At 45.4% G+C, this 27,679-nt stretch overlaps 1 protein-coding gene across 6 annotated transcripts in view; it reads right to left on the bottom strand.

Annotated features, from left to right (window-relative positions):
* The window catches only part of KIF13A (kinesin family member 13A), a 337,055-nt gene that overhangs the window by 107,673 nt on the left and 201,703 nt on the right, over positions 1 to 27,679 (bottom strand). For all 6 annotated transcript variants that reach the window (XM_075314713.1, XM_075314715.1, XM_075314714.1 and 3 more), the window contains exons 15-17: positions 22,226 to 22,312; positions 21,980 to 22,146; positions 12,139 to 12,349 (exon numbers count right to left, since the gene is read on the bottom strand). In XM_075314713.1, the coding sequence (XP_075170828.1) occupies positions 12,139 to 12,349; positions 21,980 to 22,146; positions 22,226 to 22,312 (465 nt within the window). The remainder of the gene's footprint in view (positions 1 to 12,138; positions 12,350 to 21,979; positions 22,147 to 22,225; positions 22,313 to 27,679) is intronic.

Here is a 27,679-nt window from a genome sequence, read left to right as displayed (position 1 = left end):
CATGGGCTCCTCAAAACAACGCTCAAATGATCTGAAAACAAAGATTATTCAACATAGTTGTTCAGGGGAAGGATACAAAAAGTTGTCTCAGAGATTTAAACTGTCAGTTTCTCCACTGTGAGGAACATAGTAAGGAAATGGAAGAACACAGGTACAGTTCTTGTTAAGGCCAGAAGTGGCAGGCCAAGAAAAATATCAGAAAGGCAGAGAAGAAAAATGGTGAGAACAGTCAAAGACAATCCACAGACCACCTCCAAAGACCTGCAGCATCATCTTGCTGCAGATGGTGTCAATGTGCATCGGTCAACAATACACCACACTTTGCACAAGGAGAAGCTGTATGGGAGAGTGATGCGAAAGAAGCCGTTTCTGCAAGCAGAGTCGCCTGAGGTATGCAAAAGCACATTTGGACAAGCCAGTTACATTTTGGAAGAAGGTCCTGTGGACTGATGAAACAAAGATTGAGTTGTTTGGTCTTACAAAAAGGCGTTATGCATGGAGGCAGAAAAACACGGCATTCCAAGAAAAGCATTTGCTACCCACAGTAAAATTTGGTGGAGGTTCCATCATGCTTTGGGGCTGTGTGGCCAATGCCGGCACCGGGAATTTTGTTAAAGTTGAGGGTCGCATGGATTCAACTCAGTATCAGCAGATTCTTGACAATAATGTGCAAGAATCAGTGACGAAGTTGAAGTTATGCAGGGGATGGATATTTCAGCAAGACAATGATCCAAAACACCGCTCCAAATCTACAAATCTGCATTCATGCAGAGGAGCAATTACAATGTTCTAGAATGGCCATCCCAGTCCCCAGACCTGAATATCATTGAACATCTGTGGGATGATTTGAAGCGTGCTGTCCATGCTCGGCGACCATCAAACTTAACTTAGGAACTTAGGAATGGTCAAATATACCTTCATCCAGGATCCAGGACCTCATTAAAAGCTACAGGAAGCGACTAGAGGCTGTTATTTTTGCAAAAGGAGGATCTACAAAATATTAATGACACTTTTATTTGAGGTGCCTATACTTTTGCAGCGGTCAAATTTTATTTAAATGCGTGTTGCACATTTTCTGTTAGTACAATAAACCTCATTTCAATCCAGAAATATTATGGAGTCCATCAGTTATTAGATATATGAAACTGAAATAGCTGTTGCAAAAACCCAAATTGTTACAAAGAAAAAAGGTTAACATTAATAGGGGTGCCCAAACTTTTTCATATGACTGTAATTGAGGTGGATTTGGATAATTAGGAGCGCGAGGTTGAGCACGTACTGGTCAGATGCCGGTAATAGTATCTTAACTGAGTTACGGTCCGGAGGATAACTCCTGGGGTAATTCGGAAGATTTACAAGATCATCAGAATGCATGAGCTTTATCAGCGACGTCAGGAGATGGATATTCAAGACAGTTCCTCGTGGAACCACCCCCCACATGTTACTCCTTTCTAGAAACTACAGCCCTCAAGGAATTTATCTAGATGTGTGGTGATCACCTTGAACTCCCAGTTGCTTTACAGAATTTTATAAGAGTCATGAAAATAAAAAAAATCTATTTTTCCCACAAAAAGTTGCTTTAGTTCCAAATTTTATGTATTGTATGTACGTACGTATGTACGTATTTATATTATGTAATATATATATATATTATATATATATATATATATATATACACACACATATACACACACCGTATTTTTCGGTTTATAAGACGCACTTTTGTTCCCCCAAATTTTGGGGGACAGTAGGGGGTGCGTCTTATAAACCGAATATACGGATTATATACTGCAGGATCCAGGGGAGGTGGGGGCCGCTCTGGAGCGGTGATGGGGGCTGCTGGGGGGGCTGGTGGAGGCTGGTGAAGCTGCGGGAGGGAGCCTTTGATCTCCTGCTCCCGCTCATATAATATGCACTGTCGCTGTCCATCACTGTAGTGCTGAAACCGCACCGCGGCGATGGGCTGGGGGAGCTGCGCATATTATATCTGCCTGTGCTTCCTTTGATCGCACATGCACCCCTGTGTCAGCTATGGCCCCCATGCTGCTGCCCATAGTAAAATAAAAGAAGGGAATTTTGTTACTTACCGTAAATTCCTTTTCTTCTAGCTCTTATTGGGAGACCCAGACGATTGGGGTATAGCTACTGCCCTCCGGAGGCCACACAAAGCACTACACTAAAAAGTGCAAGGCCCCTCCCCTTCTGGCTATACCCCCCCGTGGTATCACGGGTTCTCCAGTTTTAGTGCCAAAGCAAGAAGGAGGAAGCCAATAACTGGTTTAAACAAATTAACTCCGAATAACGTCGGAGAACTGAAAAACCGTTCAACATGAACAACATGTGTACCCGCAAACAACAAAAAAATCCCGAAGGACAACAGGGCGGGTGCTGGGTCTCCCAATAAGAGCTAGAAGAAAAGGAATTTACGGTAAGTAACAAAATTCCCTTCTTCTTCAGCGCTCTATTGGGAGACCCAGACGATTGGGACGTCCAAAAGCTGTCCCTGGGTGGGTAAAGAGATACCTCATGTTAGAGCTGCAAAACAGCCCTCCCCTATGGGGATGTCACTGCCGCCTGCAGGACTCTTCTACCTAAGCTGGCATCCGCCGAAGCATAGGTATGCACCTGATAATGTTTGGTGAAAGTGTGCAGACTCGACCAGGTAGCTGCCTGGCACACCTGTTGAGCCGAAGCCTGGTGTCGCAAAGCCCAGGACGCACCCACAGCTCTGGTTGAGTGGGCTTTCAGCCCTGAAGGAACCGGAAGCCCAGCAGAACGGTAGGCTTCCAGAATTGGTTCTTTGATCCATCGAGCCAGGGTGGCTTTAGAAGCCTGCGACCCCTTGCGCTGGCCAGCGACAAGGACAAAAAGTGCATCTGAACGGCGGATAGGCGCCGTGCGAGAAATATAGATTCTGAGTGCTCTCACCAGATCTAGCAAACGTAAGTCTTTCTCATACCGGTGAACCGGCTGAGGACAAAAGGAAGGCAAGGATATATCCTGATTAAGATGAAACGAGGATACGACCTTAGGGAGAAACTCCGGAATGGGACGCAGCACTACCTTGTCCTGGTGGAACACCAGGAAGGGAGCCTTGGATGACAGAGCTGCCAGCTCAGACACTCGCCGAAGCGATGTGATCGCAACAAGAAACGCCACTTTCTGTGACAGGCGAGAAAAGGAAACGTCCTTTAGAGGCTCGAAGGGCGGCTTTTGCAGAGCAACTAGTACTCTGTTCAGATCCCATGGATCTAACGGCCGCTTGTACGGGGGCACAATATGACAGACCCCCTGTAGGAACGTGCGCACCTTAGGAAGACGTGCTAGACGCTTCTGAAAAAACACAGATAGTGCCGAGACTTGCCCTTTAAGGGAGCTGAGCGACAAGCCCTTTTCCAACCCCGATTGCAGGAAGGAAAGAAAGGTGGGCAATGCAAATGGCCAAGGGGATACTCTCTGTGCAGAGCACCAGGATAAGAAAATCTTCCACGTTCTGTGGTAGATCTTAGCAGACGTTGACTTCCTAGCTTGTCTCATTGTGGCTACGACTCCTTGAGATAATCCTGCGGACGCTAGGATCCAGGACTCAATGGCCACACAGTCAGGTTCAGGGCCGCAGAATTCTGATGGAAAAACGGCCCTTGGGACAGTAAGTCTGGTCGGTCTGGCAGTGACCACGGTCGACCGACCGTGAGATGCCACAGATCCGGATACCACGATCTCCTCGGCCATTCTGGGGCGACGAGTATGACGCGGCTGCAATCGGATCTGATCTTGCGTAACACTCTGGGCAAGAGTGCCAGAGGTGGGAAGACGTATGGGAGCCGGAACTGCGACCAATCTTGAACTAATGCGTCTGCCGCCAGAGCTCTTTGATCGCGCGACCTCGCCATGAATGCCGGGACCTTGTTGTTGTGCCGGGACGCCATTAGGTCGACGTCCGGCACTCCCCATCGGCGACAGATTTCCTGAAACACGTCCGGGTGAAGGGACCACTCCCCTGCGTCCATGCCCTGGCGACTGAGGAAGTCTGCTTCCCAATTTTCTACGCCTGGGATGTGAACCGCGGATATGGTGGATGCTGTGTCCTCCACCCACATTAGAATGCGCCGGACTTCTTGGAATGCTTGCCGACTGCGCGTCCCTCCTTGGTGGTTGATGTATGCCACCGCTGTGGAGTTGTCCGACTGGATTCGGATCTGCTTTCCTTCCAGCCACTGTTGGAAGGCCAGTAGGGCAAGATACACTGCCCTGATTTCCAGAACATTGATCTGAAGGGTGGACTCCTGCGGAGTCCACGTCCCCTGGGCCCTGTGGTGGAGAAACACTGCTCCCCACCCTGACAGACTCGCATCTGTCGTGACCACTGCCCAGGATGGGGGCAGGAAGGATCTTCCCTGAGACAATGAGGTGGGAAGGAGCCACCATTGTAGAGAGTCCTTGGCCGTCTGGGAAAGAGAGACTTTCCTGTCCAGGGACGTTGACTTCCCGTCCCATTGGCGGAGAATGTCCCATTGAAGTGGGCGCAGATGAAACTGCGCAAAGGGAACTGCTTCCATGGCTGCCACCATCTTCCCGAGGAAGTGCATGAGGCGCCGTAAGGGGTGCGACTGGCCTTGAAGGAGGGATTGCACCCCTGTCTGTAGGGACCGCTGCTTGTTCAGCGGAAGCTTCACTCTCGCTGCTCGAGTATGAAACTCCATGCCAAGATACGTTAGCGACTGTGACGGTGACAGATTCGACTTTGGAAAGTTGATGATCCATCCGAACGTCTGTAGAGTCTCCAGCGTAGCATGTAGACTGAGTTGGCATGCCTCTTGAGAGGGTGCCTTGACAAGTAGATCGTCTAGGTAAGGGATCACCGAGTGTCCCTGAGAGTGCAAGACTGCTACCACCGCCGCCATGACCTTGGTGAAGACCCGGGGGGCTGTCGCCAGACCGAATGGTAGAGCTACGAACTGAAGATGGTCGTTTCCTATCACAAAACGTAGAAAACGTTGATGTTCTGTAGCAATTGGCACGTGGAGATAAGCATCTTTGATGTCTATTGAGGCAAGGAAGTCTCCTTGAGACATTGAGGCAACGACAGAGCGGAGGGTTTCCATCCGGAACCGTCTGGCGTGCACATGTTTGTTGAGCAGCTTTAGATCCAGAACAGGACGGAACGAGCCGTCCTTTTTTGGAACCACAAAGAGATTGGAGTAAAACCCTCGCCCTTGTTCCTGAGGCGGTACAGGAACCACTACTCCTTCCGCTCTTAGGGAGTCCACCGCCTGCAGCAGGGCATCTGCTCGGCCTGGATGTGGGGAGGTTCTGAAGAACCGAGCTGGAGGACGAGAACTGAACTCGATTCTGTACCCGCGAGACAAAATGTTTGTCACCCACCGGTCTTTGACCTGTGACATCCAAATGTCGGAAAAGCGGGAGAGCCTGCCCCCGACCGGAGATGCGGAGGAGGGGGGCTGGAAGTCATGAGGTAGCCGCTTTGGAAGCGGTTCCTCCATTTGCTTTCTTGGGGCGTGCGTGAGCCCGCCAGGAATCTGAGACTCTTTGCGTCCTCTGAGTCCCTTTGGACGAGGAGAATTGTGTCTTGCCCGAACCTCGAAAGGACTGAAACCTCTGCTGCCATTTTTTCTGCTGAGGTTTGCTTGATCTGGGCTGGGGTAAGGAAGAGTCTTTACCCTTGGACTGTTTAATGATGTCAGCCAATGGCTCGCCAAACAGTCTATCTCTAGATAAAGGCAAGCTGGTTAAACATTTTTTGGAACCAGCATCTGCTTTCCAGTCCTTTAACCACAAGGCTCTGCGCAAAACTACCGAATTGGCGGACGCCATTGAGGTGCGGCTGGTAGATTCTAGGACCGCATTGATAGCGTAAGACGCAAACGCAGACATCTGCGAGGTAAGGGACGCCACTTGCGGCACCGCTGGATGTATGATAGCATCCACTTTTGCTAAACCAGCTGAAATAGCTTGGAGTGCCCATACGGCTGCGAATGCTGGAGCAAACGACGCGCCGATAGCTTCATAGACAGATTTTAACCAAAGGTCCATCTGTCTGTCATTGGCATCCTTAAGTGAAGCGCCATCCTCCACTGCAACTATGGATCTAGCTGCAAGTTTGGAAATCGGGGGGTCTACTTTTGGACACTGGGTCCAGCGCTTGACCACATCAGGGGGGAAAGGAAAACGTGTATCCTTAGAACGTTTAGAGAAACGCCTTTCTGGATGAGCGTCGTGTTTCTGGATTGACTCTCTGAAGTCAGAGTGATCCAAGAAAGCACTCAATTTACGCTTGGGATAGAGGAAACGAAACTTCTCCTGCTCTGCAGCTGCCTCCTCTGCAGAAGGAGCTGGGGGAGAAATATCCAACAGTCTATTGATGGCTGAGATAAGCTCGTTTACCATGGCGTCCCCATCCGGGGTATCCAGATTGAGAGGGGTTCCAGGATAAGACTCCTGATCACTCTCTTCAGACGCATCACAGGGCGACTGATTGCGCTGAGACCCTGAGCAGTGTGATGACGTTGAGGGTCTTTCCCAGCGAGCTCGCTTAGGGTGGCTAGGGCTATCATCTGAGTCATAATACTCAGCCTGGGAAGCCGGGGACCCCCTTGCAGTCTGGATTAATTCCAACTGAGGGGGATTAGAGGACAGAGACCTCGCCGTGTCCATAGACTGAGCCCCAGTCATGGATTGCAAAGTTTCAAGGATTTTTGCCATAGTCACAGACATTCCATCAGCAAAAACTGCAAAGTCTGTCCCTGACACCGGGGCAGGACTTACAAGCGTCTCAGCCTGGGTCACTACCCCTCCGGACTCCGGCTGGCGAAGCAGCACCGGATCTGAGCATTGCACACAATGGGGGTCTTTGGAACCTGCTGGTAGAGCAGCCCCACATGCAGCACACGCAGTGTACACAGCCCTAGCCTTGGCAGCCTTGCGTTTTGTGGATGACATGTTGCTGCCTCCTCAGAGCGATCTGGGGTATCCAGCCAGGAAGCGACCTCACAGTGCAAGAAATAAATAAATATATATATCTGGTGACACAGTACACCAATACACACTGAGGCACTAGAGGGGCCAGCTGAAATGCCGCTTACCGCCCGCTTAAGAGCGGGTGTGTGGTCTCCAAAAGCCCCCTAGTCCAGGTCTCCCAGAGCCTTGCGTCCTTCCTCTAGCCAGACTGCATGTAATGGCTGCCGGCGTCCTGGGAGAGGAGGGGGGGCGGGCCCTGGGCGTTCCTGACTAAGAGCGGGAAGCCTGCTTCCCTCTGTGCCTAGTGAGAGGGCTGGAGCATGTAAATCAGGCTCCAGCCCTCGTCGCTGCTGCGAAACAGCGTCTCTCCCCTACCCTGATTGACAGGGTGGGGGCGGGAACGAAGCGGAGCTAGGCCGCAAAAGCCGGGGACTGGATTTATAAACGCCGCCGCCGTAAAAGCGCGGTCGGCGTGTCCCCGGCGCACTACAAGTCACAGCAGCGCCGCCGGTCCAGTGGGGGTCGGCGCTGCGTTCCCATAACACAAAAGTCCCCCAGTAAACTGCAGGAACACCAACTCAATCGTTACGGTCCCCGGCGCACTACAACACCCAGCCAGCCCGGAGTGTGTCTGTGCCTGCCGGGGACACAGAGTACCTGTATGATGCAGGGCCATGTCCCTGATTGTACTCCTGCTCCATATCCATCAGGTGCTATGGGTCTGTGGATGGAGCCCGGCGTCAGAGCTTAGAGGCCGGCAGGATCCCACTTCCACAGAGCCCTACAAGGGGATGTGGAAGGAAAACAGCATGTGGGGCTCCAGCCCCTGTACCAGCAATAGGTACCTCAACCTTACAACACCATCCACGGGTGAGAAGGGAGCATGCTGGGGGCCCTATATGGGCCCTCTTTTCTTCCATCCGAAATAGTCAGCAGCTACTGCTGACTAAAATCTGTGGAGCCATGCGTGGATGTCTGACCTCCTTCGCACAAAGCTTGAAAACTGGAGAACCCGTGATACCACGGGGGGGTATAGCCAGAAGGGGAGGGGCCTTGCACTTTTTAGTGTAGTGCTTTGTGTGGCCTCCGGAGGGCAGTAGCTATACCCCAATCGTCTGGGTCTCCCAATAGAGCGCTGAAGAAAAAAACTCTTTACTTACCCCCTCCAGCATGTCTCCCCATCTCCCTCCTGCCGCTGTGATCATGCACGCAGAGATTTCACTCTGCTGTGCTGATCACATGACCGGGACCATGAACCAGGAAATGCAGGCAGGAGGCCGGAGCTCAACCCTAAGGAGGGGGACACGAGGCAGCACAGTGCTGGAGAAGGTAAGGAATGAGTTTATTTTACTAAAAGCAGCAGCATGGGGGTGATATCTAACACAGGGTGATGTGTGCCAGCCACAGGGGGCCATCTGTGCCAGCCACAGGGGGCCGTCTGTGCCAGCCACAGGGGGCAGTGTGTGCCAGGCACAGGGGGCAGTGTGTGCCAGCCACAGGGGGCCGTGTGTGCCAGCCACAGGGGGCAGTGTGTGCCAGCCACAGGGGGCAGTGTGTGCCAGCCACAGGGGGCAGTGTGTGCCAGCCACAGGGGGCAGTGTGTGCCAGCCACAGGGGGCAGTGTGTGCCAGCCACAGGGGGCCGTGTGTGCCAGCCACAGGGGACATGTTGCATCACTGGGGGACGTGTGCCAGCACAAGGGGGCTATATTCAATATAAGGTGGCCATATCCAGATTAAGGGGGCTAATTTTAGGATGGGGGGGCTAAGAGGGACATATACTCTATATTATTTGTTAGACGGACACTGGCATTATAAGACGGACCCCATTTATTAAAAAAAAAATCTCTATTCCTTCACCAAATTTGGGGGTGCGTCTTATAATCCGGTGCATTTTATAAAGCGAAAAATACGGTGTGTGTATATATATATATAACTAAATAAATAAATAATAATGTTTATGATGGACTTATCAGAATTAATTTGAGGGCCTCAGGTAACCTTATAGTTCCCACAAGAATTTTAACAAGACTGCTTGTTTCAGGATTATGCGGAAATAATACAGACCAGTAATATTTCGCAGCTAAGCGATGAAGACTAAATCCTTGATAAGTATTTAAGCTTAATATTTCTTCAATGCAATCAGCAATAAGTGCACAGACAGACCTGTTATTTTCTAAGGTAATGTGTGACCGTGCTCCATTCACATAATAGCATGAATAATGCAGGATGCAGAACATGCTTACCATCAAAACAGAAACTTTGCCAGAAGAGTAGAAAACTTCAATATAAGTCAACGGGGTTTCTCAGCTGCTGATTGCATCTGGTTTGACACATGCTGTCACTTAAGAACAGAAGCCGTAGTACAGATTATGGCAAAGCTTAAAGAGGTTGTCACCTAATTTTACAATGATGGCCTATCCTTAGGATAGGTCATCTATGTCTGATCAGCCGTGATTAGACACCCCACACCCTCGCCGATCAGCTGTTCTCAGTCCCAGCAGCAGGCAGCCAGAAAATGTCAGTTTTGGAGCGGTTCTGTCTTCTGATAGTGGCCGCAGCTGGGCACTGCACATCTGTCTCCCATTCAGATCAATATGAGACGGATGTGCAGTACCAGTCTACGGCCACCATCAGAAGACGGAGCAGCTCAGGGACTGAGCATTTCTAGCTGCTTGCTGCCTCTGCTGGGACCGAGAACAGCTGAACGGTGGGATGCAGAGTGTTGGACCCCGGCCGATTAGACATTGATGACCTATCCTAAGGATATGCCCATCAATATAAAAGTAGTGGAAACCCTTTTAAAGGGGTTGCCACCTAGTAGGACAACCCTTTTCTGATTCTACATATTTTCCCCAGGTAAAATAATAAAGCTTATACTCACCTCCTGTACCGGCACCCTTCCAGCGGTGTCCGGGATCGCGGTGCCAAGCATCATGTGGGGTTGTGATGTCCCTCGAGTCCCACATCTAATCTACGGCGGCTTCTGTCTCCCTGCCTTCAGACCAAACGAACCATCAACAGGAAATGAGAGCTGGAAGGCGCTAGTTCGGTAGGGGAGTATAGTCTCTTTTATTTTACTTGGGGGAAACATTTGGAATCAGAAAAGGTTGTCCTAGCAGTGGAAACCCCTTTTAAGAACTCCTAATACTAAGATACACATTTAATTAAAAGATCATTCTAATCATAGGACAAAATAAGCACAGTTTTAGGTATTTCACAGTGTCTAAAAAGCGTATTGTTTAGATATTCAGAACTGGCAAATTTAGGTCAATTATATATGTAACATTTAGGTTACAGTATTTTCAATATACAATGATTTTTTTCTTGGACACTGTAACCTGAAACCACATTCAGTATGTAAAGTTAAGAATTCAGAATTTTTGTACTTAATGACTTCCAGTAACCACTGACAGATCAATAGAAAACACCTGTATTATTGAAGAGCGCGCCCTGGCTGTCTAATAAGCGCCCCCCTATGGCACAGTATGGTACTACATAACCTGTACTAATTTTTACCTTTACCAGGATTACCTGATGCTTTTAGTATAATTGTCCAGTGTAGAGAACCTAAAGAAGCTCCAGTCTTCTACACTGCGTGATTTATAGCTTTCAATATCTATTTTGGCCTTTTTTTTCCTACCAGTATTGGTTATCTAATTTTTATTTTATCTTAATCTCTTCTTATTTGAGAGCTTTCTAAACCAGTTATGGTTTCTGTATAGGAATGTTGAGAACAGAATTCTATCACCTAAGATTGTTGCATCTGATGTACAAAGGACTGGCTATGAAAAAGGAGAGGACGATTAACCCCTTAACGACCGCAGGCAGTAAAATTACGTCCTAGCGGTCATAACGTTACTGCCCGCGGTCTGCCGGCGGCAGCATGCTGCGATCGGCGCACATCTCAGCTGATTTTCACAGCTGAGATGTGTGCCTGCTAGGCACGAGCAGAATCGTTATCTGCTCGTGCCGTTTAACCCCTTATATGGCGCTGTCAATGTGTGACAGCGCCATTATAAGCGCGATCGCGGTAAACTTTTACTTACCGCCCGATACGGAAGTCATGTGACGCGATCACGTGACTTCCGATAGTTGTCATGGTAGCACAGGGTCATGTGATGACTCCTGTACTACACATGACTTGCTTTCACTTTCGCTGTGCCCGCTGCACAGTGAAAAAGACAGTGAACGTATCTGCTGTTTACAGCTAGGTAGCTGTGATCAGCAGATAGTGCAAAGAGATCGGACTGCTGATCGCAATAGCCCCCTAGGGGGACTAGTAAAATAAAAAAAAATGTTAAAAAAAAAGTTTTAAAAAATTAAAAAAAAACAAAAAAACCTAAAAGTTCAAATCACCCCCCATTCGCCCCATTGAAAATTAAAGGGTTAAAAAAATAAAAAATATACACACATTTGGTATCGCCGCGTTCAGAAACGCTCGATCTATCAAAATATAAAATCAATTAATCTGATCAGTATACGGCGTAGCGGCAAAAAAATTCAAAAAGCCAAAACGACGTTTTTTTGTCGCCACAACTTTTGCGCAAAATGCAATAAGGAGGCGATCAAAACGTAGCATCTGCGCAAAAATGGTACCGTTAAAAACGTCAGCTCGAGACGCAAAAAATAAGCCGTCACTGAGCCATAGATCCCGAAAAATGAGAATGCTACGGGTCACGGAATATGGCGTAAAACGTGCGCCACTTTTTTCGGACAAACTTCCAATTTTTTTTGAACCCTTATATAAATGTAAACCTATACATGTTTGGTGTCTACAAACTCGCACTGACCTGAGGCATCACACCCACACATCAGTTTTACCATATAGTGAACACAGTGAATAAAATATCTCAAAAACCATAGTGCTATCGCACTTTTTTTGCAATTTTTCTGCATTTGGAATTTTTTTGCCATTTTCCAGTACACTATATGGTAAAACCGATGGTTTCATTTAAAAGTACAGCTCGTTCCGCAAACAATGAGCCCTCACATGACCATATTGACTGAAAAATAAAAAAGTTACGTCTCTCAGAAAAAGAATGGCGAAAAAAAAAACGGAAAGCGAAAAATCGGCCGGCCGTGAAGGGGTTAAAGACCTATATCCTTCCTATCTAGGACATTGGTTCAATATGCATCATCTTAAGGAAAAAGTAGTGACCTCTCTTCCGCCCATATGCTCATTTTCTGCTGTGCTGTCTGAGACGTGTAGGAGAGCCGCTCGTTGCTGTGCTGGTGTTGTCTTTCGGGAGACAGCTGCTGTCGCAGCTGCTCGAGTTCTCGTTCATACATGAGCCGCTGTTCTTCAAGGGCGTTCCTCTTCTCCTCTAAATATTGCTTCTCAAGGACTTGAACAACATTGTGGACAGGATCTACAGGGAGAGGTTAGCAAAGAAAAACTACATCAGGATGATTGTATACAAACAGACAACAATAGTTGCAAGTGCAGCAGCAAACATTATCTCATGTATTAGATACAGCATAGGTTGCAATGTTGTCAGATATAAATTGCACATAAGCAGGACATCTTCCAGGAAGAGCTTCTCTTGTGGCCCAAATGATCAGCTATTAGCAGAAAATCACTTAAAGGCAATCTTTCAGCAGGTTCTTGCTATGTAATTTGAAGACAGCATACTGTAAGGGTTAACATACAGATTACAGCCAGGTGTCTCTTATCACAAAGTGTGTTATTTTTTACCTGCAATGTTAGTTTAAGGTTCCTACCTTTATCATTAGTGGACTCAGGAGCACGTGAGCTCAAGTCAGTCTCCGCCCCCTCTGTGATTAGCAGCTTCTGTCTATGGAACTGTACACTGAAAGCTTGGTGTGGGCGGAAGCAGCTTTACATGCTAAAACTAAAATCCCTGATTGTGTCAGAACATCTGCAACCAGTAATTTAAGTGATACATCGTTGGATTCAGGATCTCTTTGCCTACATGATGCTGCTCTCAGATAAGGTAGCAAAAACCTGCTGACCAATTCCCTTTAACATTTAAATCAGGTGTTTGCGTTACAAAACAAAGAAAAAATATATATTTTTTTCATATCACGATGTTTATTGAAAAACAAAATGAGTAATCTTGCAATTTTCACATGGGTCAATGGGGCTATCTTATATCTTATATTAAGGGATATCTTTTGCATATTTTCCCAGGGGGCCTTGTTCTAGAATCACTGCGTTGAGAAACACGTGATGGTGTCTCCGTGGTGCTGGATGTGGATCTCCCTAAGGTCAATCATCCTTGCTTATGTAATGGGGCTATCTTAGACTGATACTTCATTTAAGGACCCGTTACATGCTACGATTTAGCTGATGATCTCATTAGCGAGGTGACACGCCCAGATCGTAGTTACGATTTGCCGAGATCGCTCATATGTCGTTTATTAGCGGTCACACGTAATGATCTCACAAATGACGCAACATCGTTCAGCGATATATTGTTTGACCAAGGTGGTCGTGTGGATGTTGTTCGTCGTTGGCAGGTTGTCAAACGTACCAATATGTCTGCTGCGTTCCAAACGACAAAACAATATTTTGAAACTGAACGACGTGTCAACGATCATCGATTTTCAACCTATTTGCAATCGTTCGGAGTCGCTCATAGGTGTCACACGCAACGACGACGCTAACGATGCTGGATGTGCGTCACGGAATACGTGACCCTGACAACATATCGTCAGATAAATCGTAGCGTGTAACAGGGCCTTTACTCTCTGGATGGGTTTTCAGCAATGCTGCTTATCAGTAAAGGCAGGATTATTGAGAGCACTTGACTGGTATCACAGCTTACTCCTCTTCCCTTCACAATGACTATTGCACAAGCTCATTACATACTTAAATACATATGACTTTTCCCGAAACAACAGAAAGTTAAAGTCTAAAAAAAAAAAAAGCGCTACTGGTGAATGTGAAGATTGAAAGATTTTTATTTCTCATTTTTAATGTAGACTGTGATATGAAAAACATCAGATTATCCTTTCATTATTTTTTTTTTATGCTTAACTTGATGCACAATGTAATCGTGGAATAAAACTTTTTTTGCCTCAGTTGTAGATATATTAGCAATCAAAGTATTTGGCACCTAACATTTTAAGTTTTTTGTTGTCCAATGGACGTTATCAGAGAGTTTTCACTTGAGGCATCTACTTTTTTCACCTGTATGCAACTGGCCAATCATAAGCAGGCAACAAAACTCAACACAAAAGAACACCCCCCCAACTTGTAATCACTCTGCAATGAGATCAGTTTGTCTGTCATTGTAGGTCTCACACAGAAGTAGCCTGTTCTAAGCTATGGTGGGAGCATGTTCTCTTTTACTCAGTCTTGTTGCCTCCTTTTGATTGGTCCGTGTCATATAGGGGGAAGAAGTAGAGGCCCCCAGTGAAAAAATTCTCTCATAGCACCCACTTGGACTTTAAGTATGTTACACCTAATGAGTTAATTTTTATTGATTGCTAATACCTCCGTAACAGAAAGGTGAAGCTAGAAATTAAAAACACTTTATTTTACTCTGCAGCCACAATTATATAGGGTATGCAGTTTAACATGAAAAAAAAAATTGATATAAGCTTGTTTTCTGAAGATAGATTCCTTTTATAAGCAACAGGTGACTTTCAGTAACTTGCATTGTTACATAGTACACAATAGAAGGATGAATGGAAAATAACTGGATGAGAACTGTAGCTTCTATATGTCCCATCACCCAAAACTGTAGACGTTGAGAAGGATAAAAATTGAAACATCACTAAATAGTATTTAAGTTGTTTCAAAAAATGACAAAGTCACAGTGCCATTCAGACGCATCTTTCGATCTGCAAAGCAAATACCAAGTCAATATTTTGCCCCCTTCAAACAAAACCACAGAAGCAAAAGCTCAGGGATCATGCATCTTATGGAAGGCAAACACGCATTGTAAACCTTACACATTCTATTAACCCCTTCTCTAAACCAAGGTGCCATGGCTGTTAAAACCCTGTAATTGCTACAAGTACAACCCCTGGCAAAAATTAGGGAATCACCTGTCTCTGAGGATGTTCATTCAGTTGTTTAGTTTTGTGCCATGTCTGTGATCTGCTTATTTTAAACAAAAGTAAAGTCATTTCAAATGTCAACTTTCTGGCTTTAAGAAACACTAAAAAAAAATCATGAAAACATAATGTGCTAGCCAGTAACTGTTACTTTTCAAGACCAAACAGGGAAAAAATTATGGAATCACTCAATTCTGAGGTAAAAATTATGGAATCATGAAAAACAAACAAACAAGAGAACACTCCAATACATCACTAGTATTTTGTTGCACTGCCTCTGGCTTTTATCACAGCTTGCAGTCTCTGAGGCATGACCTTAATGAGTGACAAACAGTACTCATCATCAATCTGGCTCCAACTTTCTCTGATTGCTGTTGCCAGATCAGCTTTGCAGGTTGGAGCCTTTTCATTGACCATTTTCTTCAACTTCCACCAGAGATTTTCAATTGGATTGAGTTCCGGACTATTTGCAGGCAAGGATATTGACCTTATGTGTCTTCTTTCAAGGAATGTTTTCACAGTTTTTGCTCTATGGCAGGATGCATTATCATCTTGATAAATGATTTCATCATCCTCAAACATCCTTTCAATTGATGGGATAAGAAAAGTGTCTAAAATTTCAATGTAAACTTGGGCATTTATTGAAGATGTAATGACAGCCATCTCCCCAGTGCCTTTACCTGATATGCAGCCCCATATCATCAAGGACTTTGGAAATGTACATGTTCTCTTCAGGCAGTTATCTTTATAAATCTCATTGAAACAACTCCAAACGAAAGTTCTAGCATCATCACTTTGCCCAATGCAGATTTGCGATTCATCACTGAATATGACTTTCATCCAGTCATCTACGATTTCTTTTCCTTAGCCCATTGTAACCTTGATTTTTTTTCTGTTCAGGCGTTAATTATGGCTTTGCTGTATGTAAATCCCATTTCCTTTAGGCGGCTTCTTACATTCAGTCAGAGACATTGACTCCAGTTTCCTCCCATTCATTCCTCATTTGTTTTGTTGTGCATTTCCTGTTTTGGAGACATATTGCTTTAAGTTTCCTATCTTGACGCTTTGAGGTCTTCCTTGGTCTACCAGTATGTTTGCCTTTAATAACCTTCCCATGTTGTTTGTATTTGGTCCATATTTTAGACACAGCTGACTGCGAAAACCAACATCTTTTTCAACATTGCGTGATGATTTACCCTCTTTTAAGAGTTTGATAATCCTCTCCTTTGTTTGAATTGATATCTCTCATGTGGAAGCCAAGATTCATGTCAGTCCACTTGGTGCAACAGCTCTCCAAGGTGTGATCACGCCTTTTTAGATGCAGACTGAGAAGCAGATCTTATTTGATGCAGGTGTTAGTTTTGGGAATGAAAATTTACAGGGTGATTCCATTATTTTTCCATAATTTTTCCCCCTGTTTGGTTTTGAAAAGTAACCGTTACTCGCTAGCACATTATGATTTCAGGATTTTTTTTTAGTGTTTCTTAAAGCCAGAAAGTTGACATTTGAAATGACGTTAGTTTTGTGCCATATCTGTGATCTGCTTTTTTTTAAACAAAAGAAAACAAGTGAATGAACATCCTCAGAGCCAGGTGATTTCATAATTTGTGCCAGGGGTTGTAAGCCGCCAATGCACATTTGTCTATATAGTAGCACACAGCAGCCATGTAATATGTGGTCTGACTACTTTTTTGCAGGGCAAATGCCATTATATGCAAAACCCCTCAGCTTTGGCTAACAGAGGTAGATCTCAACTGGGAGAACATCTAACATTTTAAAAAAAAAAAAAAAAAAAGAAAAGCATTTGAGCAGGGGTTGTTTAATTGGGACAAATTTTCCAAAACTTCTGTTAGTATAATGGGTATTTAAGGAGTAAAACAAGCAGCCCCATGCAAGAACAACTCAGTACTGGACCTTTTTGCCAATCATAGAGCAAGCACTGGATAACCTCGCTCCACCAGACAGAAGGAAACATCTTGAAGAACGATACCCACATAGGAGATGTCCAGCAATATTCCCATGTAAATGGCTCCTCGACTTCTTCCTCAGCATAAGCTTATATCAATGACATGAATATATAAATTACCGTGCTGATGAAGGCACAATTTTCTATATTTTGGGTTGGACAATGTACATTTAAATTTTTCTTATTGATACGGTAAAACTGTCTATACTGTAATTATGGTTGTAGTGTATAAGTGAAGTGAAATAATATAGCATGTGGCATTTTTTTTTTTTACCGTTCACGTCTTTAAATCACCAGTCCAGCGTGTTGGTTTTTTATTGCACTGCTGGAGTGGTGATTTAAATCTAATTCCCCTGCTGCCTGTGTTATACTCATCTTCTGGCAGCTTCATCTTCTATCGCTGCAACTCCAGTCGGTCACCGGGGATTTGTGACCTGCCGGCAGCTCCAGTGTTTGATGGAGCGCACCGGAGGTCACAACTCAACATAACTCTATGAGAGCCTTGTTCTTGCGGTCACAAACTTGCATTAGGAGATTGTGACATAACCTCTGACTTACGGCCAGTCAGATGTTACAATCATGAGATGGCGCCATGGGACCGGCGTGGCACTGAAAAAGTATGAAAACGCAGGAGTGTGAATATAATGCTAGGGGCTGGTGACTTACATTTAAAGCGCCACTCCAACACTGGAAAAACAAAAAATAAATGCTGGACTGGTGCTTTGATGAATGGATGAACAGTTGAAGCTCCTGTATGATCAGTATATAACCATCTACCATACTTTAGGCCTAAAGGGGTTCTCCACTACTTGGACGACTTCTCAATCTGGCGGTTTGCCTCCATTAAAATAGAAACTCAATCACATTGGGTGTCAGCGCTGTGCCATAGATGTTGGCACTTGCTCTTTTGGAGCTCATGAGCCTTGCGCTCAATCAGTGCCGATTCATTCTCCCTGCCATTAGGCGAATCGAACATCAAGAAGAAGTCAAAGCTGCAGCTGCTCTGTCACTTTCTATTGATGTTTGATAGGTCCGAAGGGAGGGAGAATTAACTGGCGCTGATTGGGTGCAAGGCTCCAGTGATGAACAATTTCACGCGAGGCCTGGGTGAGCGAGTGCCAACACCGCTAGAAAGGCACCGACACCTGAAGTGAGTATAAGTGTTTTTATTTTGACAGGGGCGAACACTCACAATGAGAAGAAGTTATCAAAGTAGTAGACACCCCAAACAAAGGGAATAGGTCATCAGGTTTTTTATATTTAATCTGAGAGACCCTAATTCCAGGCGGTGTTGTAGTTTAAACGAAACCAGCATTTTATCAGCAGGAGAATAGCACAAGCAGTCTACACCTGATGTGCAGTTCCAAACAGCTAATCTGTGTAATCGCACCCCACCATGAATTAGCTGCTTGCTCACAATGCACAGTGTAGACAGAAAGCTGCCAATCAGATGTTTTTTAAAAGAGTTATGCACAGTTTAACTCTTGGCTCTGCTATATCTACATCAGAAAAAAAGTTATTCAACAAAAATTTCACCAAGCAGCTCATTAAGTAATACATCCCTGGAATCAGGCTTTCTTGCCCTATGTTAAGCTGCTATCAGATTATATAGCAAAAACCTGCTGACAGATTCCCTTTAAAGTTCTCACAAGGTCTTGGTTTCCAATGAACGAAAACTATTTACCCATACTGTCCAGTTCTTAGACAGTATAAACTTAAGGCCCCGTCACACGCAGCGACGTATCTAACGATATATCGCCAAGGTCACGGATTCCGTGACGCACATCCGGCACAGTTAGCGACGTCGTTGCGTGTGACACGCATGAACGACTTAACGATGGAAAATACTCACCAAATCGTTCATTGTTGACACGTCGTTCCTTTTTAAAAAATCGTTGATTGTTGAGGACGCAGGTTGTTCGTCGTTCCCGAGGCAGCACACATCGCTACGTGTGACACCTCGGGAACGACGAATTCAGCTTATCTGCGGCCGCCGGCAATGCGGAAGAAAGGAGGTGGGCAGGATGTTACGTCCCGCTCATCTCCGCCCCTCCGCTTCTATTGGGCGGCCGCTTAGTGATGCCGCTGTGATGCCGCACGAACCGCCCCCTTAGAAAGGAGGCGGTTCACCGGCAACAGCGACGTCGCTAGTCAGGTAAGTCCCGTGTGATGGCTACGAATGATATTGTGCGCTATGGGCAGCGATTTGCCCGTGACGCACAAACGACGGGGGCGGGTGCTTTCACCAGCGATATCGCTAGCAATATCGCTGCGTGTAACACCCCCTTTAGATTAGGTGGTCTTAAAATGCACCAGCTATATCTGGTGCGGCTTTTGACTGACTAGTTTAAGATAAGCCATCTATTAGCTGGCTTACTTTATGCCAAAAATTTCCAAAGGTTTGGCACATTTCTTGATACCACAATATCACACTAGACCATGTCTCTCTTTAGTTAAGCCTTACCCCTTTTCAGATATGCCACAAACCCTTTTGGATAAAACACAGAAAGAGTCTAAAACAGATAAATATGCTAAAGCCATAATAGAGAGATTTTTGGTGCAAACTGCACTCGAATTCTGGTGCATTCAACTTTTTAAATCTCCCCTAAAGCATATGGAAAAGCGATATTATAGGTGATGGTAGCCAGATATTAGGTGACAGTAGCCATCTCTTAACTGTAAAGAGAGACATGTAATAGCGTCTTATATAGAGTGGTATGATTCAGAACATAGGGCAGTATTTGTATTGTGCACAGCTAAAAGTAGGGCGCCAGGGACAGGCTTCATGGTACATATGTCCACCACTGGTCTATATGATCTTCTACCACTAACAGAAGATAAATCTTTCCTGGGCCCACAAAAGAATAGCTACTCTCACACCCTTAACCACCCCAGTACATGACATAAGAACACTTCCCATCAAAATGTCATAAGAGGCCTAATTTAATGAGTCGAACACAATTTTTATATCTGTTTGCCCACATGTCCACATCTATATGTGAAGAGCATTTCTAGTATGAACAAAAACTAAAAACAATGGTTTCCAAAACTTTCCTAGTAATTAGCCATTAAAACACACAGAAATTAGATGTCAACCATGTGCCGTTTATTTTCTTTTTATGCAGCCCATTCAATTGGAACGGTGACTATGGTCCACAAATAAGAATAAAGTAGGGCATTTCTCAATTTTTATTTTTTTTTATAATGCAATCCGATGATCAGCAAACAAAAATAGACGTGCGAATTGCCTCTTAGAATATAATAATAGGTCTGTGTGTGGTCAGTAAGAAACAATGGCAATATATGCACATCGAAAACCGGATGTGTGACGGAACGTTCAGATACACCAGAAGTTTTCTGCCTTGGGGTACTTTACACGCTGCGACATCGCTAGCGATGTCGAGCGCGATAGCTCCCGCCTCCGTCACTCGTGCGACATTTGGTGCTCGCTGCCGTAGCGAACATCATCACTACGGCAGTCACATGCACATACCTGGTCAGCGACGTCGCTGTGACCGCCGAACAATCCCTCCTTCAAGGGGGAGGTGCGTTCGGCGTCATAGCGACGTCACTGCAGCGTCACTAAGCGGCCGCCAATAGAAGCGGAGGGGCGGAGATGAGCGGGACGTAACATCCCGCCCACCTTCTTCCTTCCGCATTGCCGGTGGACGCAGGTAAGGAGATGTTCGTCACTCCCGCGGTGTCACACATAGCGATGCGTGATGCCGCAGGAACGACGAACAACATCGTACCGGTGGCAGCAGCAGCGATATTAAGAAAATGAACAACGTGTCAACAATCACAGTTTTGGAACGATCTTGCGATCGTTTATCGTCGCTCATTAGTGTTACACGCTACAATGTCACTACCGGCGCCGGATGTGCGTCACTAACGACGTGACCCCGACGATATATTGGTAGCAATGTCGCAGCGTGTAAAGTACCCCTTAGAGTTTGTCATGAACAGGTACATGGCAAAAACGTGGGTCAATTTGTACTACTGTGAGTAAGATGATCCAATCCGTGATATAAAGGAGAAGGTGATTCTAGTAACGCGTTTGGAAGTGATTCCCCAGATTATTGGGAAAATAAAAATAAGCCTACAAATCAAGAGACAACTTAGGCTATGTGCCCACGGGGACAGTGTCCTGCGGATATATCCGCAGGACATTCCACAGGTGCTCCCAGGAAACAGCTCCACAACTTTTGTCTGTTTCCATGCTGCGGAATGTCGTGCGGATATGGTGCGGGCTTTCTGCATTGAGGATACAGTGCCATGGCTTCGGCACTGCATCCTCAATGCAGAACAAGTGCTGCAGTGATCGGGGGAGTTCATACTTACCTCCATCATGCAGCACCTCGCTTTCCGGCAGCCGGATCACTGTCAGTCAGCGTCTGGTTCACTGTGCTGGAGGTGGGCGGGCCTGAACTAGCTCCGGCTGTCACATGACCGGAGCTCGTGCAGGCTCCACCCACCTCTTCCTTCCTGTACCTGGCTGGATCCACCGCGCTGCTGCCGCTGCCGCTACACCGGTCGGAGAAAGTGACTCAGGTCTCTATCAAGGCAGGTAAATATATGGGACCCTGCGGAGAAATCCACAACAATAATTGACATGCTGCAGATTTTTCATCACAAAAATCCGCACGATTTCCGCTGCGGAAAAATCCGCAGCGTGGGCACAGCATTTCCCAAATGCCATAGAAATGGCTGGAGAGTTGCTGTGCTGCAGATTTCTGGAAAATCCGCGGCTTTTCCGCTAGAAATCCGCGGCAAAATCCGCGCATTTTCCGCAGCGTGGGCACATAGCCTTAGGGAGAAAAAAGCTAAATAAAACAAGTATGAAGGCTAAGTGCGAGACCACGTGGTGGAGCAGCAGAAACTCCAATGGTTGCATATTCGTGCAACCATTGCCCACTTCAGGTTGGCAGAGTTTCCTCCATACAGCGAGGCACCTAGGGTCTTAAACCTGACCATGTGATTTTTCCGGCACCCATGCTTATTTACTTACCATTGCTATTCAAAGCCTTCATTATAACTTCCATTTGTGCAAATTCATAGTTATAGTCCTGTTCTGAGGAGGCCTCACTCGTAGCATCAAGATCAATTTCAGTGCAGCTAGTCTCTTTCTCAAACTCTTTCAGCCAATCTTTCCTTTTTCTCTTTGGCAGGTTGAGCCTAGTCAAACATTATTAGATTTAGTAAAAGACAAAAATACTCAAAATTGTAATGAGGTCTGAGAAGTGTAAATAAGTACCTGAAGAAGTGGTTGTTTCCCCAAAGGATTCTGTCTCCATGCCACAAAGCAGTTTGAGAGCAGACCTGAACCCCGTTTACACACGTTCTAGAAAAAAAATAAAAAAATAGTCAAAATGAAAATGCCGTAAACATATGGGAATATTTTACATCAGGATGAAAAGTAGCACAAGTTAGCAGACGTGGGAACAGCCCCCTTTATATGAATGCACTAGACCTAGGCCAGGTTTGTGTCTTACTACAAAAGACGAAATCTGGACAAAGCTAACGCAGCAACTTCTGAAGAACCACACCGAGCACAAAATCACAATGTCATCTGTAATTGGCCAATCACAACATGCATTCACAGTTTTAGCCAACGACTGGCTTTTCTATTCCTCTATTTTCTAATCTGAGTGTGTGGGCATGCTTTGTGACCTTTAGGCTATGTGCGCACTAGAAAAGTGATTTTTCTCAAGAAAATTTCTTGAGAAACTTCTGGGAGTTGAAGATTACCGCACCTGCGGTAAAAAAACGCACCAAAACAGCGGGGAAAAAACGCATGCGTTTTTGCCGCAGGTTGGTCCCTGCGGTTTTTTATGCTGTAACTGCAATAAATAATATACATAATATAGATAATCGATAGACAGATAATGGATAGAGGGAAAGATGAATAGATAGATAAATAGATAATAGATGAGAAAGACCTATATAATATCCCACCTCCCTGCATATTCTAAGCTGGCACCCTTCAGTGACTTTCATGTGGCACTAAAGGGTGCTTAGCCTTGTATTTAGCCAAAAAATAAATAAATAATTAAAAAAAAAAAAAAAAAACGACGTGAGGTTCCCCCATATCGTGTGTAGCCAGCTAGGGTAAAGCTGACGGCTGCAGCCTGCAAACCACAGCTGACAGCTTCACCTTGGCTGGTAATCCAAAACAGAGGGCACCCCACGCTGTTATTTTACATTAAATAAATAATTTAAAACAATAAAAGTGGGGTCCCCCCAAATTGGATCACCAGCCAAGGTAAAGCAGATAGCTGTGGTCTGGTATTCTCAGACTAGGGAGGTCCACCGTTATTGGAGACTCTCCAGCCTAAAAATAGCAGGCCACAGCCACCCCAGAAGTGGCGCGTCCATTAGACGTGCCAATCCTGGCACTTTGCCCCAACTCATCCCATTGCCCTGGTGCAGTGGCAAACGGGGTAATATATGGGGTTGATGCCAGATGTGTAATGTCACCTGGCATCAGGCCCTGGGGTTAGTGATGTCACGCGTCTATCAGATACCCGACATCACTAACCCAGTCACTAAGAAATAAAAATTGTACAACAAAAAAAGTTTTATTTGAAAAAAACACTCCCCAAAACATTGTTCTTTTCAATAAATTTGTGAAAGAGGGAATCAATTCCAGGTCCGGCGTAATCCAATAAGGGGGTCCCATGACGATCCATACCATAGTCACTGTCCCAGTCAATGAAGAACAAAATGTTCTTGGCTTATGTTATCTACCTTCTAGTGACTGAGAACCATTAGAATGTCATTGGATGCCCGGCCATCACACTGCCTCCACCATGTTGTACAGAGGATGTGGTGTGCTTTGGAGGTTCAGTAGGCAGAATAAAAACTGCAAATATTTTTCTAACTTCATCCCGCTGCAGCCATTTTCTGTTTTTCTTGTGTGTGTTTGTCCCCACAATTCATGAGCCAGAACATTATTACTTTGTCATCGACAAAGCAAAATGAGGAAATCATTTTTGCATAACAGGTTGTAGCTTTCAATGCAGCAAGTTAAACTGCTTGAACCTTTGCTCACTTCTGTATGGCGGTGTATTGTCATTTTAGCAATCGCTTTTATTACCCTGACAACCCATCGGCACCCAACAATTGAGCTTTTGGAGGGTGAAAGGCAATGGGGTGAAAGATGTGGGTCCCCCACCTTTGATCTAATCACCAAGATGTACAATTCAACATGCTAAGAAGGTAAATTGTGTTGATTGGAGACCAACGGTGTAGAATGAATAGAATAACGCGGGGTCTTATAGCTCATCAGCTTTACATGTAACATAAATGTGCTTCACATGTCAGGATGAAGTTGAAAAAAATTCTTAAAACAATACATTTTATATTAAAATATGGCTAAAACAGGTCATTTTCTGATGACCCATTCCCTTTAATGACACAAGATTCATGCTGCCCAAACTTAAAGCAGCATGAATCAGGCACTGTCTACGGTCCTGTAGCCATGTATGTTCTACTCTGAGACGTTGAGGCAATTCATAAAAAAAAAAAATGCTTTGAAAAGCCGGCTAGGGGATGTGTGTCATGCATAACTAGCCCAAGGCAGGTCCCACTCTCCATGATTGACAGGTCTCTCCCTATAAGTGTGTATAGCAAGACTTGTCAGTCAAGAGGGTCGGGGGCAGGCGAAGCTGCTGAGGACCAACCTTGGACTAGTCATCACAGACTCATAGCTCTTAGATCCTTTTCTGACAGTTTCATCAGAATGAATCTACTGACATTTTCCCTTCAAGAAATACAACAAAAAGAACATTCACCTTTTCATACCTTTTGAATTCAAGAGAAAGACTGTTTACATAAAATACTGAAATGATCGTCCAAGATGGCCACAATCGGCAACAGGTAAGGAGACAGAGCCATACAGGGGACAATAAGGTAGCTCAACAATGTTATAACCTTACATAAAGCCTCCTTTGAATCACTAAATGTTGCCCCTTCCATTTTTAGCATCGTATAGCTGTTGAACATCAAGTTCAGCAATTACCGAGCCCCCAGAGGAAGTGTTGGACCATAACAGTGACATCAGTTACATGTAGAGAAATGGGATTGCTATTATAATCTGCCAAATAAAAGGATTATGGCGTCCAACAAGCTTTATGCTTCCTCCTTATTCATTCCGATGTGTCACTCCTTCCATCTGCCACCCATCTCCTCTAGGCTCCTCTGTCTGGCTCACACCCCGGCTGGCACAGTTCAGCTCCCAGCCAAGGCTATTGTGTTGGCTCACATGTCAGACATGCCATTGCAAGACATGAGTGTGAGACGCTGAGACTGGAATGACGTCCGCTGCCCTTTTATTCAAGGGAAACTCTTAGCCGTCCTACAATGCCCAAACTCACACAATTGTAAAAGAACATTTGAAATGGGATATTACAAGTACAGCTTGGCACTAAAATGTGAGACATCAATAAAAGTATTCTATTTAGGATAGAAAGACACCTTTTTGTGTGTCTGTACAATGTAACTTTTCCATATATAAATTAATCACATAAAGAAATAATTTTTTATCCATATTCCAGATAGGAACTTGATGAAACTGTTCATTTTTCCTCTATTCTTGTGTTAAGAAAGGCCAATTAAAACTCTGGATGGCACAGAGGGCATCTCAAGAAGGGCGGTTTGGAATCCGGGACATCACCTTGTAGGTGAACTGCAATGGAAGCAGCTCCAGATAGAAATGACAATCTACCATTATAGGTAAGCTGGCTTTCTAGTTTTTTTTTGTTTATTACTTGTGGAGCATAGAAGTCTCTCTCACCAGTTGAAAAATCAAAAAAACTACAGGAAAAATCCAAAAAATTCAGCAGAAATGACAATGCATGCACTGCAACTACTGGAGCTAGGGATAATGCAGTATGATTTTCTAATTCAGCAGAATACGCACAAAGCGGACAAAAGGGGAACTCTTCCCCCTTAACTTGTATTTTCCATTGTAACAATGTAACAAAATAATTCAGACGACAATAAGCAGCAGTTCAAAATCCCAAGCTGTCATTTTTGCTTAGTGTAACGATGGCATCAACTCCAAGTTATGGCTGCCAGAGAAAGGTAAAGACTGTGAGGTGCCTCCATAAATGTCAGCAAAGGGAAACTCCGAAAGGGAACTTGTCAGAAGATTTGCTTGAGGCACAGAAACCATGAAATAAAGACAGGGTCCCTAATTGCAAAGAAGTAGGTGTTACTCTGAAATATTCCTCAGCTTCAAAGAAAACATAGCTTTGCTTAATAACAGGCCTCTCTGATCCCACTGCTTGACCACCACAGCGACAGCCTCACCACCGTGCCGAGCTGCCGCCTCACCACCGTGCCGAGCTGCCGCCTCACCACCGTGCAGAGCTGCCGCCTCACCACCGTGCAGAGCTGCCGCCTCACCACCGTGCAGAGCTGCCGCCTCACCACCGTGCAGAGCTGCCGCCTCACCACCGTGCAGAGCTGCCGCCTCACCACCGTGCAGAGCTGCCGCCTCACCACCGTGCAGAGCTGCCGCCTCACCAACGTGCCGAGCTGCCGCCTCACGAGCTGACGTCCCTTTTGTCACGTGATAGGGGCGTGTTCAAAATACTATCACGTGACAAAAGGGACGTCATCCCTTGAAGCAGCCCATACAGTCTAGCACTACCCCTAAGCACAGTGTGACCGCTGGAGAGGTTTGCGCGCTCACGAGATTATGGGCGGGTACTTGCTGATAACAATCACAGCCCCGCCCATAATCACTTGCCTGCGCACACGTCGCCAGCGGTCACACTGCTCAGTCCCGTGAGACTGGCACTGGGCATGCGCGGGGATGGCTGGAGCAGTGGGCGGTGCATCAGCTATGGAAAGGAGCGATGGGGGCGGCATACAGGACCAGGAGGCAGAATAACAGACGCCAGAAAGCCCGCCCCCGTGTCACATTTACAGAATCTGAATACAAAAATGTACCACTTTATAAACTCTTTATTTTGGTCTCACATGGGGCACAATAATAACAGGGACCTTTCTAGAATGCAGCCCAGGAGCTGCAGAGGGGGAATCTTTTAGCTTTTGGGCGAAATTTCTGCTGACAGGTTCCCTTTAAGTGATAAATCATTGGTTCAGGATCTCTTTGCCTTCACAATGCTGCTCTCAGATGAGATTACAAAAAACTGCTGACACATTCCCTTTAAGGTTCTACAGTGTCTTATTAATGGTGTCTGATGGGCATGGGGGGGTGGGAAATGAGAGCAGTAGAGGTTTCAAAGGAGCCCATTTGGACTTCACTTTAACCATGGCTGAAGCAGGATAAATTACCCACAGGTTCCCTTTAAACATTGTAGAACGCAGCATTCAATAACATACCTCCAGTCACTACTAGGGGGAGCTCTATACATAAATATTTATTCAGCTTCCATTGTCATCCTAGTCAATCAGAGAACAATCAATATGTAAGCAGGTAGCTAAATGTGCCTCCTGTATTATAATTGGACATCTCCATTATTTTGGTAATATAGACAAAAATGGGTCTTGAAGGGGGCTGGAAGTGTTATTCCTACAAAGCCAGCATGACGGTGACTAAATTCTCTACAGCATTATAAAATAATATTTGTTGTTAACTTAGCTCCTTACTGAACAAAGAAATCAAGAAGATGACAGACACCACTGATTGCCATAGGAATAACACACAAAGTGAGAGAAGAGTGTGACCTGTGCTCTA

This window comes from Anomaloglossus baeobatrachus, chromosome 6 (assembly GCF_048569485.1).
Source record: "Anomaloglossus baeobatrachus isolate aAnoBae1 chromosome 6, aAnoBae1.hap1, whole genome shotgun sequence".
NCBI lineage: Eukaryota > Metazoa > Chordata > Amphibia > Anura > Aromobatidae > Anomaloglossus > Anomaloglossus baeobatrachus.
This window is presented reverse-complemented; position numbering and strand designations above follow the sequence as displayed.